Genomic DNA, 13,393 nt, shown 5'->3' with positions numbered 1-13,393 from the left:
GCTCAGTCAGTAGCTTAACTTGGAGAGACACAGACAGGGGTCTGTGTGGGCTCAGCTTGGCTTAGAGCAACACAGACAGGGGTTTGTGTCAGTGCAGCTCTATTTGGAGACACAGTCAGGAGGGCTGTGTGAGGAGCTCTGTCTGGGGACACAGAAAGTTTGTCTGTGTGAATGAACTCAAACCTGAGTAAAAGGTTGCTGAAAGCTTTGTTTGGAGCTGACAGGGAGAAGCCCTCCAGCTGATAGACAGGAAAGTCGGATGTATAGTAAGTGCCGGATAGAAGATTTTTTTTTTTGCTATTTTTGTTGTTTTAACCCCAAGCTTCAAATAAACCTGACTACAAGTCAGGCAGCACAGATGGCAGAGACCATTGAATGGAGTAATGCTGGATTGTTCATTCCTGAGACCACCAGTCATCCAGCACTACCCTGTTCAGTGATCTCTGCTGTCTGTGCTGCCCTTTATCTCTGTTCCTTCTGCAGTCAGTTCAGGTCAGGGCAGTTTAGTAATGTACTGATCTATTACACAGACAGTGGAGGGGTGGGGACATGTCTGCAGTAATGCTCTTACAAACCCAATAGGTCGAAGGTACCTACCTAGGTGTCTGGCCCGCAAGGTCCTTTTTTTGACCCCCCCCCCCCAAAGAATTCCAAAAATGAATTACATCTGGCCCATCTGCCAGGGCTACCACCTCACATCATCATTTTCAATACATGCAATACATAAACATTATTCGTGTACACCCATCGTGTACACCCAGGGGCGAAGCCTGGTTCCGCTTTATTTGATCCTTTGTGCATTATTGTTGAGCAACCAGTAGATGGTTTTGTGTCCTCTTAAAAAAAAGTAAAGTGTTGCAAACTTTTAGACAGCAAGAGCTTGTAATACACTTTACATGGGGATACAGCGCCATCCAGTGAATCAAGTATAAACAGCTTGTTTTTCAGATGGCATTTTTCCGGTCATAATATTTGTTTTTATTCAAATATTTACAGTGTATATTTAAAATTATATTCCCAAAGAGTATTTTTATTATCTCTTTTCACAAAATATTTACACATTTATTTGATGGTTATAACCTTCATATACCATAAATATTAAATATTTACACATTGACTAGGACATAACATCTTGCATCTTTCTGTAGAAACTCTGGGCATATAAAAATGAGGGACAATATCCAGAGGGCGGTCCGTCACAAATTAATGCAATTCATTTCTTGGAAAAAAATCCTTTTGAACAGACATGTCCTCTTTAAAGAAATTTACAGAAAAATGTCTCTCGGCATGGCACAATTATCAATTGCAATGCCCGTCAGAATCAGGGAATTTTAGCCGTTGGATGAGTTGGAAGAATTCTCTTCATTGTCTGCAGAAAGAAAGTTTTCAGTGAATATGGTTAGGTTCATCCTCTATAATTATGAGTGCAAGCCCCAACACATTGATTGTAACCAATCAGAGAAGAAAGCAAGAAAAGCATCTATTACACTATAGATCCTAGGTGTCAATGAAGGAATAAAGCCCAACATATGCTGGATTCCAATTATTATCATTTACAGCAAACAGAAGACATTTCCCCAGTCCATGCAGCTGCTGCACCTTTGCATTTTGCTCACAAATGGACTTAATTCCTTTGTTTAAAGAAATATTTCATTATTAGGATTTAGCACTTGGCCACCTTATTTTCATGTTGCTATTTCATACTGTAAGTAATATGAATCTACTTAGTCTAAGTACCAGCAGAACAACACACAGGTTTGGAGAGGAGCCTAAAGAATGTGATTACTTATCTAGTATTATTTATTACACAATGTATATATAAATTGGTGAATCGGTTTTATATCAGGGCTGTCCAACTCCAGTCCTTTAGGGCCAGGATCTGCACACATTTTTACTATTTCCCCAACAGGCAGCAGTAAATGTAGCAAGGTATTGTTTGTATAGAGTCAGAAAATCTTGGCTTGTTTGTGGTTCTCCATTACTGGAGGGCAATCAACAAAGCTCATGATTCACTGCTAAATGGACAGCTATGGCTGTGACTTCCTGTATTGAACCTCTGCAGGTCACCACTGCTTTCACTCAGAGAGTAAGAATGTGTACACACGTGCAATAATGATTGCTGGAAAACATCTTTCATTTTTCCAATGACAAAAGACTGCACGATGCATGAACGAGCACTGTACATACAGCACCCTTCTGCTCAATGGAGAGAACAACAGAGAAGCACCCCGCTGTGCTCTCTCCCCTTCACTTTCATTAGGATTGTTTGTAATTTACTGAAAAATAAGTAATTAGAGAATGAACTCACAGCATGCAATCTGATCTTAGATTATTTTTCTACTCCCACCTTGTCTCTGGACTGCAGTATCTTACAGTAACCCTGTGCTAGTTTATTATGAGAATAAGGAAAACACATAAAGCAAATAAAGTCACCCTGTAGTTCTCAAGAGAATTTCTATGATCAGGTTACACAAAACTGTAATGAGAATCAAAGCCCAACCTATAGCATAAATATTAACCACACATATGTACCAGACACTCTATCATAATAATAGGTATCACCCTATAGCTTAGCCAGCCTAATATAATACACAGAAGAGGGGACAGGACACAAAATATCCGTGATACTTACTGGGAGCTGGACTGTAATTTGTACCAGGGTTCCTCCCTGAAATAAACAAAAGTTGATACAAAACGAACCAGAACATTGTTTGTTTCTTTAGCTAATTATCACAATTGTATAATAATATATAAATTAAAATAATATATATATTTCCAACAACAAGAGTTGCATGTGTGTACGCAGTTGTAACTCCCAACTGCTTCCAAGTGCTGAACTGAATGGGAACCGTCGGGACCATTTTGTGTATCCTTTTTACATGGCTGTGGCTATTGTAGTTGATTGCAGTTCCTGGAAGCATTGTAGCATTTCCTTGTCTGGAGGAAAAAACAAACTGCAACTGCATGAGCAACGCATGCAAACGCTTTATCTGGTAGTGTGGTTTATGCTCTTAGCAGCAGTTTGCTATGCTCAAGAATAGCATGCTAACCATGCAGTTTTCCATCACAGGTGAGCAAGGACTGTTTTATACACTGTTTTCTGAATGCAGAGAAACTATTTTTTTCACATTAAATAAACTCCTGCCTGTGCCACTCACACTGGACTGAAAACATTTGCTGACTAATATCAGATTATTTTTTAAAATTCACTCCAGGTCACTCCACGCAATGGATCTATATCAAAGCTCTCTAAGACTGGAGAGGATACACTATCATCTGTAAACCTGGATGACTCGGCAAACCTGGAATGGCTTCCTTAAAAGTCATTTTTTAATACTGGAGCACATCCATTTCAGGTTTGCTGGTTCACCCAGGTTCACAGATGAAAGTGTTTGTTCTGCAGTCTTGGAGAGCTTTAATTAATCAGGCCCAAGGTGTCAATGGATTTTACAAGTCACCCAGAAGTTTGGGGGGTATTGGGGAATATACCCAGTCAAACCTAATTAAAGTTGTAAACCTTTCTTCCTCAAAATCTATTTTATCTCTTATACATGTATGAATTTCAGGAAAATATGAAAAAGCCCTTAATTATAAAATATAACCTGAAAATGAAGAACATTCCTTAGAAACCTTTGGTAACAGAACTATTTTATCCCTGTATAAAGAAGCTGTCTGTGAAGAGAAAGCATTCACTCCACGTAAAAGAGCTTCCAGATGATTGGTATATTCTGGGCTCATGGCTGGTTCCCCTATATTGTGAATAGAGCTCTGCTGTGTGCACAACAGACAGTAAATCTCACCTGAAACTAAGCGTCTCCTGTATGTAATGACTGCAATAACGACACCGACAATCAGGGCTACAAGCACCACAGCCCCAGTAATTATCATATTGGTCTTAGATTCTGCACTGGGACCTGAGAATAAAACACAATGAAATATGACATGTGAGATACACTGACAATCTTCTGTAATAATTTCCAGAATCAGCAGAACTTACACAACTAATGTAGTTCCTGCACTGTTACAACATATAATTGCAAATGAACAGATTTTAATAAATGTGCTAAATTATATAAAATGGGCTATAATGAGATAAAGTAAGATGAAAAAAGCCAAACATGCCTGATTGTCAGTATCGGGACATTGGATTTGAGAACCTCCAAGGCACAGAGATGCTGGGTAGATTAATGTGCAGAATACCGGACACCTGATATACGCACCACAAAGGTGTCAGAACATGGAGGAGACAAATCCACGACATCATATATCACTGATATGGAACAAACATGCAAATCAATTAAGTCAGAGTTAGGTAAGAATTCTTGTTTAATGCTCGTCATTGTTTTTAATCACAGATGTAACTGTTACAAAAAATGTGTAGCTTGGTTTTACAACTTTACCATTCAAAGTAAGGCACATATGTGTAGAATCTAGATAACCATTTAATAGTCCCAGTTAGGTACCTGTACAATGATGTAATGTCTCATGGACATAAATGAATTGTTCTAGTTTAGGGTATAATATATATTTAATGTGCAACTGGTGTAGGGCCAAGGAAGGATTGTGACCTCCATGTGTCTAGGTAACTCTCTGTTGGTCCACATGTAACATGTAAAATTAGGCTAGTTTGTTAGCACAACAAATATTTATTTGTTTAGAAGACTTAAAGCAACATTTTAGCTAAACCCCATTCACAAAAAGAGACTTGATTGTTACAAGTATAAAAGAGATATAAAAAAAGGGGTGGAGGTAATTTTATTTTCCTTGGCCTGAGTTTGGTTTCACCCCTCCAATCTGCAAGGCATGAATCAACCAGGAGATTGTATGCAGTGTATCTATGGATTCCAGACCCCCTTACTGAACATTATCCATGTCATATTATATTATAACCTGTTAAGATTGGCTGCGGAAGATATCCAGATTTTCATCAACTCTTTATCTGCATTTGTAATTCAGTGTATTTATTCTAAAGGTCAGCATGACATCCAATCAATTAGCAACCACAATATGGGAGTGAAAGGAATCTTTTCCTAATGGTTCTTCTACACTAACATCTCAGCTTTGGGGGAACAAACTCTTTACATTTAGAGTTACTCCTTTAGGAAAGAAAAAAAAAAAAAACACTGGTGGCATTGTAGAGGAAAACATGGATGAAATACTCATGATAATGAATAATGTTTCAGGAACAGTACATCTCCATGTATTATAAGACAGTGATCAGTGATAACTCTTTTACAGAATGAAGCAGCTTAGTTCCAATGACATGATGACCATGTATCCCAATTCTCCTTTAGACTTCAATGTTACCCATTAAATGTTATTTATATACTGGAATGGCATGGCTGATTTTTCTATTGTTCCCCCCTATTGTCACCCCTCCATTAACACAAACACAACCTGTTATTTACAAATGATAATTTCATTTACTTATTCACTTAATGTGAATATGTACTCACAACACTGTACAGTAAGAGTCTCTATCTCCAGGCTGCTGTGCTCCACATAACAGGAGAAAGTGTCTTCTTCTCCTTTTGGCACTTCCACACTGACTCTGATCTGATAGGTGCCATCAGGATGGGGGAGAATTGGACTCATTTCATCTGAAGGAATATGGTCTACCCCATTCCTCATCCACTTCACATCCACAGCTCGGGGGTGAAACCCATACACCAGGCAATAGAGTCTTGTTATTTCGTCAGACTGAGGACGCCTCCACACCTTCACCTCTGGACGCACTGAGATGGAGATAAAACAATAGATATATAATATTGACATATGTAATTATTATCTTTCCACTAAGGTGACTGGGAACACAATTATTTTTTAATATGAATATAGAATCGCCACCATTAACTGCATACTAAACACAGCAATAACAAGAAAAACATAGTTACACAGTAGGTTAGGTTAAAAAAAGACATAGGTCCATCAAGTTCAACCCCTAGGGGAATATTAATATCCCAGATATAAAACCCTAAAAACATTGTTGGTCCAGAGGAAGGCAAAAAAACCCTTGTACAAATTTCTTTAGGGGAAAAAAATCCTTCCTGATTCCATGAGGCAATCGGATGTTCCCTGGATCAACAGTCACTGTTATTTTTACTTTAAAGACTTAATACCCAGTTATATTCTGTGCTTCTAGAAATCATCCAGCTTTTTCATAAAGCAATCTTTGCTTTACTAAAAACAGAAAAGCAAAGTTCCCAGGATGTGCAGATAAGACATTTATAATAATACAATTTGATATAATAAATATATTCTATATAAGCCATATAATAAATGGCAGCTGGATTGTTTGGCTGTCAGGTGCAGTGTGGACTATTTATCCTAGTGATGAAGTCCGAATTCTTTCCCATTTCGCGAAGACGAAGTTGATGAAGTTTTTGTGATTAGCCCATACAATGTTTGTAAGTGCGATTCTTTTTATATATAAGTAATCTATAGGTAATATAATTTACTGTCCATGTAAATAGGTACACCACATTAATAGTGGGTTGGAACCCCTTTGGCTTCAGAACTGCCGTCATTCTTCAAGTGATATATTCAACAAAGTTCAAAAAACATTCCTCAGATATTTGGGTCTATGATGACTTGACAGTATCATGCAATTGCTGCAAATTAGTTAATTACACATCAACGATGCAAATTTCTAGTTCCACCACATCCCCAAGGTGCTCTATTGGATTGACATCTGGTGAACATGGACGGCATTTTTATGGTAAGTGCCACTGCTTGTTATACTGCTGGAATTAGCCACCACAAGATATGTACACTGCAGTCATAAATGTATAGACATGGAGACCAACAATAAAAAATAGGCTGTGGTATTTAAACAATGGTACTAAGGAGTCCAATCGTGCCAAGAGAATATCCACCACATCATTACACCATTACTGACTACCTGAACGATTTCATCTTGTTAGTGCCAAAATATGACCCTACCATCTGAATGTTGTAGCAGAAATCAGGACTGATCAGACCAGGCAACATTTTGCTTATCTGTTATTGTTCAAATTTGGTGAGTTTGTGAGAACTGTAAGCTCAGGTGTCTGTTCTTAGTGGACAGGAGTGGCACGCAGCGTGGTCTCCTGCGGCTGTAGCCCATCTACTTCAATATAAGGTGTGTTGTGTAATCAGAGACGGTCTTCTGCATATCTTGGTTGTGGTAAGTGATTATTTTAGATTCTGTTGCTTCTCTATTAGTTTGAACCAGGCCATTCTCCCTAGACCTCTCACATCAACAAGCAATTGTGCCCAGAAAACTGACACTCATTGGATATTTCCCTTTTCAGATCATTCACTGTAAATACCAGAGATGGTTGTCCATGAAAATTCTAGCAGATCTGCAGTTTCTCAAATACTCCAGCCTATCCACCTGGCACCAACAACATTCAAAGTCACTTGAATCACCTTTTTTCATCTGATGTGTGGTTTTAACTTCAGCAGGTCATCTTGAAAATGTCTACATTGCCAAATGCATTGGATATTTATGGTAACAAGCTGTTGAACGGATGAACCTATTAAGGCGGCTGGTGAGAGTATCCAAACGCTACAGTTTTTTCCAATATGTCATCAGATTATGCTGGGAATTTAGGTTCCATATGAGTAACTAATAAATCTGGAATTATATCGAGGTCAGCTATACAGGTACACAATATATACAGGTACACTATATATATATATATATATATATATATATATATTATTTAGGGGGGCAATCAAATGAATAGAGGAGGAGACATCCAATAGAAAACGAGGCCCCTAATTGTGATACCTGTTGACAGGTGAACAATTAATAGAAGGAAAACTCCCAATGGCTGTTCAGCCCAGCTGTTGACTGATGAGAAGACTAAGTGGCCAGACACCACTTTAAAATCTTCATACAGTTAGAGATATTCATCTCCATAACTGATGTTGCAGAATTTCTGAATAAAATAGGAACCCTACAGAAAGTCTGCAATATCAGCAAACAGAAAATTATAATCTTATCCTAAAGACTAATATTCTGAGTGGGTGAACCACAGGCATTACAGTATTCATTGCAATCTGATAGTCAGCAAACAGTGTGATCATTGGAAATTATGCTTTGTTACCATCAGCCAGCCAGCAAACGTGTGCCATTGTGAAGGGTGGAACATTGACGGGGGTTATTATTTAGGGTGAACACTGTAGGTTGAGGAAGATCACACCAAGAATTATTATTACTGCCAAGAATATTGCATACAGAATAAGTGTGTGCATAGTGTATTTATGATGAGGAGTTTGTTGCTATATAGTTTGATGCAATATAAAATGTATACAGCCACCTCTTTTCTCCAGCTCTTCTCTGCCATACTCAACAAATTTCTTGAGCTGTTCCATACATTGATTCTCCAGATTACTTTTCAGTCTCTCCCCAACTCTCAATTCCGGGCTGTTCCATTTCTGTGCAGTGAGCTGAGCCTCATTCATGGTCGGTATCCAGATCCCGCTCTGTGTGTCCAGATACAAGAAATCTCTGCCATCATATCCATACTGAAAATACCGCACAGAAGTGCCGTCATCTCTCAGCTCACAGCCGGACATCCTTTGAATAATATGGAAACCTGCAGTCAACACAGGAAAATGTTACATGGGAGCAGAGCATATCATGTGTACAGCAATGGATGTAACATTTATAGTGTTTAATATGTGCCAGAGGAGTCCTAATGTAGATGAAGGGGCAAAGAGGATACAGTGCCTTCAGAAAGAATTCAGATCCTAGTGAAGGAACTTTTGTTAGTTTTGTTATCTTGCAGGCTATTTAACTCATAGCTAATAATGCATATCAAAGCAAAGCCATGTGATCAAAGGAACTACCAGCAGCTAGGATTGTTGCAAAGCATAGATCTGGAGAAAAAAAATTGCAGCCCTGATGTAGGCACAGTGGCCTCCGAAATTCTCAAATAGGAGTTCAGCAGAACCAGGGCCAAGACAAGAACTGGTTGCTTGGCCAAACAGAGCAATCGAGGGAGAAGAGCGCTAGTGAAAGACGTGACCAAGAACCAGATGGCCACTCAGACTGAGTTCCATGGATCCTGAATGGAGATGGGACTAAATTCCAGAAGGACAACCATAACTTCAGCCCTCCTTTTTGACACATTGGCTAGACAGAAGCATTGTGCAAAACACATAAAAGCCTGCTTGGAGGTTGCATAAAAAAGCATCTGAAGGTGTTCTCTGATGAAACCATGATTGAATTGTTGGGCATCAGTTCTAAACATTGCGCTCTGAGTAAACCAGGCACTGCTCATCACCTGCCCAATACCAAGCCCAACAGTGAAGCATGGTGGTGGCAGAATCATGCTGTGGGGTAATTTTCAGCAGCAGGGACTGGGAAACTGGTCAGGGTTGAGGAAAAGCTGAATGGAGCAAAGTACAGAGATTTTCTTTATTAAAACCTGTTCCACAGTGCTCAGGTCCTCAGAATGGGCCAGCGGTTTACCTTCCAACATATGGACAACTCTGTAAATGTCCTAGAGTGTCCAGCCAAAGCCCTGACTTTAATGCTATTGAATATCACTGGAGAGACCAGAAAATGGCTTTTGACCGATGATCCTTTTCCATCCTGAGCTTGGGAGGCTTTACAAAGAAGAATGGCAGAAAATCCCCCAATCCAGGAGTGCAAAGCTTGGTGCATGATCACCTAAAAAAGACTCAAGGCCGTAATTGCTGCCAAAGGTGCTTCAATTAGGTAAAGGGTAAAGTAAAGTGTCTGAATACTAATGTAAATGTGCTATTACAGTTTTTAACAATGTTAAACTTGTCTAAAATTATGTTTTCTCTATGTCATTATGGGGTACTGAGTGCAGATTAATGAGGGAAAAACAGGACCGGTAATGATTGTAGCATAAGGAGTGAGGAGGTCTGAATCCTTTCTGAAGTAGCTGTTCCCAAATGAAAAAAAAAATTAAACAACTGTAACTTTACAACTTTTCTTGACTGTATTCAACTTTGTTTATAGAAATCTACATGAGTTTTAATCCTATGTACATATTTTATTCAGCATTACTGCACTTAGTGATATGAATAAATAAAAATATTCATTAAGAATTTCCTTACCTCCAGACTGATTGAATCGACTCATCGCTATCTGCACACTGTGCTTAGAAACAGCCTCTTTATTCCAACTTATTTGTGTCTCCCTCTCCCAGTACTCAGGTCCCTGTTTCTTCATCCATTCAGTCTTAGGAAGATACTGACGAGTGTCACTGTTATAATTCTCTATCTGAATATCATCCAAATATCCAACTATAGAGTACTCAGGCAGCCCAGGTTCAGGAGAAGAGACTGCAGTACTATAATACCGCATAAAGTGACTGTCTATGGGGCAAACATAGAGTCATATTCAGTAGTGCAAACCAGATATTTAGCAGATTTAATCTTACAGATAACTGTTACAATGGACATATCCCTTAGTATAACCCAGCATATTTGAAAATGACGAGTGTCAAAAAAACCTTCTCGGTTTATGCTTGGGTCTGTAAAAAAATAAAAAATTCACTTAGAACTGCAATGTATTCCAATGCTGTATGACTTTTTTCCAAAGTCAAAAGGAGTTGTCTAGATAGATCCCTACCCGACAATTTTATCAAGGTTCTAGCAATGTAGGAGCGAGGGAATAGCTCTGCTGGAACTGATGGGCGCTGTTGGTGGCTAGATGTGCTTGGATAAAAACTCAGAATATTAGCAATCCCAATTCCAATAATGTCAATGATAGCTGCCATTAGAGAGCCTGTCATTGAACTCATCCAATCCAGCAAGGAGGTTTTGCTGAATTGGCTTAACCATGAGAGGAGCTCCATCCAGCTGGACAAAGCTCCTGTCATTGCGTTTAGCTGAGTTAGCTGGGGGCAACTGGTAGAACAAATGTAAACAATTTGAAAGTGTACTTTCTACCCTTGTACTTATTCCCTAGGGTAAGGGGGCAGATATCTGTTGTCCCACTTATAAAAGGGGGCTTCTAGATTCCAACAAGCTCCCTGTCTACTGATTTTTACAACAGTGGAGTCACCTTGTGGGGATAAGGATTTTGTTTGCTCTTCCTTATACAATCGTCCAGGCCCTTAGGGCCAAACAGAGGTCTGGTTTTCCCAAATGATATGAGGGATGCACTTTTTGCTTCCTTTTAGAGCAGGCATGTCCAAAGTCTGGCCCGGTGGGTCAATTGCAGCCCATGTTCAGGTTTCCACTGGCCAGCAGTCTCTGTCATCACAGGGAATCCCCTATTATTATTAATATTATGATTAAACAGGATTTACATATTACGCAGCGCTGTACACTAAATAGGGATTGCAAATGACAGACTAATACAGACAGTGATACAGGAGGAGAGGACCCTGTCCCTACATCATTATAGTGGGCGTGTGCTGTGTGGGACCCGCACAAACCACGCCCACTTTGATTACAAGAAGGTGCGCGCACTGACACGGACTCGTGCACACGGAATCCCTCATGTCACCCTGGTGGGCGTGTGCTGTGCGGGACCCACTCAAACCACGACCACACTAATCCTGGTTAGTGGTCGGCCCCCACACATTTTCACCTCAGCCAATCTAGCCCTCATTGCAAATAGTTTGGACACCCCTGTTCTAGAGGACCTTTAATGGGTAGGAGGAGAAAGCAGCCAGCAAGACCAAGAAAATTACCTAGTATGGGGCCAGAAATTTCTAATAGAAGTCCTGACCTCCAGTAATTGGATGAAGCAGCCAAACTGTCCTCACTAAGGACTAAAAAAAATCCCCTCCCTGTCTTCTAGCACACCTTAACAATACAATCAATACCCAGAGCTAAAAAACTAGAAAGATCAAAATATCATCACACTGCCTGTATCTGTCTGTAATATGCAACCCCTATTTATTGTACAGTGCTGGCATATATAGTTGGCACTATATAAATCCGGTTCAATAAAAAACAATAATAACTCTGGAAGTTTACCTGCAGAATAGCATGTGAAAGCAAGTAAATGTGACTTGGGAACAGGAAAAACATGGCCCTATAAAATATGCCAAGTGATGTTTAGTCATTTCACCTACTTTCAGATGAGCTCAAGTGGTCAAAGTCTTCACATTCTGTGTATTTGTTTTGTATGCAGATATGCCAGACCTTACAGGCTACAGAATAATGTTCTCCATATATTCCAGATAGATAGATAATGGATAGATAGATGGAGGGATAGATAGATAGATAGATAGATAGATAGATAGATAGATAGATAGATAGATAGATATTTTTTTACATTTCCCTGCATGTGATTGGGTATTCTTCACAAAGCAAATTTGCACTGTATTCACTCAGCTAAATAATGTATTGCAGATTGATAATTCACTTTGCTAAATAAATATCCTAATCTTCTTTAGTAAATCTTTCCTATTATCTTATCTAATATCAGAAAATATAGGACAACATTTTTAACAAATAATATAGAACAATCCCTCTAACTCACCACCATACACTTCTGACAGGCTGAGAATAAGCAGAATGAGACCGATCATCTCCATCGTGATAACAAATACAAAGCGATCTGCAGAGCAGTACGCAGAGAGATGAGTATCCAAGGGGCCGAGCTGTGCGCTGATTGGACGAGCTTGTCCCTCTGTCCAATAAGAAGCTGAATTGAGAAATACCAGAACAGTTTCCGGGTAGAACAGACAGAAAGTGAAAGTAGAATGTGAGCTGCCAACAGATGCAAATCCTTCTTTATGAATCCTTCTGTACAAATAGCATTCCATAGGGGATGGGGACTGTAGGTTTGTTCTTACAGCGTACCTAAACTCAGAATTTTTACTTTACACAAAAGGATAGACAACCTCTTTATGTAAGGTAAATATTCTGTTTGTTTTTTTTTAAGAGCAACGCCCTTTTAATAAAAAAAAAAAAAAAAAAGGTGCAGCACTGCCCTCTTTATTCTCAATCACCTAGGCCAGAGAATGAATCTGACCGCCTGCCTTCTGTAATGTTAACAACACTCCTAAAATGTAATATGGTAAAATTTTGGAGGAATGAAAATTCCCAGACTGGTTGGATTCACATAATAATAATACTTTTCATGTGATGCTTTTAATCGATAACTGAAAAAAACTAAAATAAAATGAAATAAAGTGGCGGCTATCAGGTTGGGTAAGTAAGCAGTTTCAGCAGCAACCTGTACAAAATTTAAAGAATGAGAGAAAAGGCTGGACGCCAGGTTATACTTCCCACATTTAAATATTGTAAAAAGTCTGTTTGGCCACAATTGTACATAACTTTCTGTAAAACGGGATGTGTGACAAAACAACTTTCCTGCACCACTGTTACACAACCATCGGCATCCAACACATGCAGAAGTATCTGATTTGTGCTTCCTTCTGCACTCTGTGGTTTAATCTGCTAAATC

The 13,393-nt window shown here is 39.1% G+C and overlaps 1 protein-coding gene across 1 annotated transcript in view; it reads right to left on the bottom strand.

Moving 5' to 3' along the window:
• The window catches only part of LOC140343829 (class I histocompatibility antigen, Gogo-B*0101 alpha chain-like), a 31,725-nt gene extending 19,146 nt beyond the window's left edge, over positions 1–12,579 (bottom strand). Inside the window, exons 1-6 of the mRNA XM_072430722.1 lie at positions 12,464–12,579; positions 10,081–10,341; positions 8,307–8,585; positions 5,457–5,735; positions 3,801–3,914; positions 2,633–2,668 (exon numbers count right to left, since the gene is read on the bottom strand). Of these exons, the coding sequence (XP_072286823.1) occupies positions 2,633–2,668; positions 3,801–3,914; positions 5,457–5,735; positions 8,307–8,585; positions 10,081–10,341; positions 12,464–12,518 (1,024 nt within the window). The 5' untranslated portion in view covers positions 12,519–12,579. The remainder of the gene's footprint in view (positions 1–2,632; positions 2,669–3,800; positions 3,915–5,456; positions 5,736–8,306; positions 8,586–10,080; positions 10,342–12,463) is intronic.
• Between the last annotated feature and the right edge of the window lie 814 nt (positions 12,580–13,393).

The sequence above is a fragment of the Pyxicephalus adspersus genome, chromosome Z (genome assembly GCF_032062135.1).
Source record: "Pyxicephalus adspersus chromosome Z, UCB_Pads_2.0, whole genome shotgun sequence".
NCBI classification, from domain to species: domain Eukaryota; kingdom Metazoa; phylum Chordata; class Amphibia; order Anura; family Pyxicephalidae; genus Pyxicephalus; species Pyxicephalus adspersus.
Note: the sequence above shows the minus strand (reverse complement) of the source record. Positions and strands in the feature narration are given on the sequence as shown.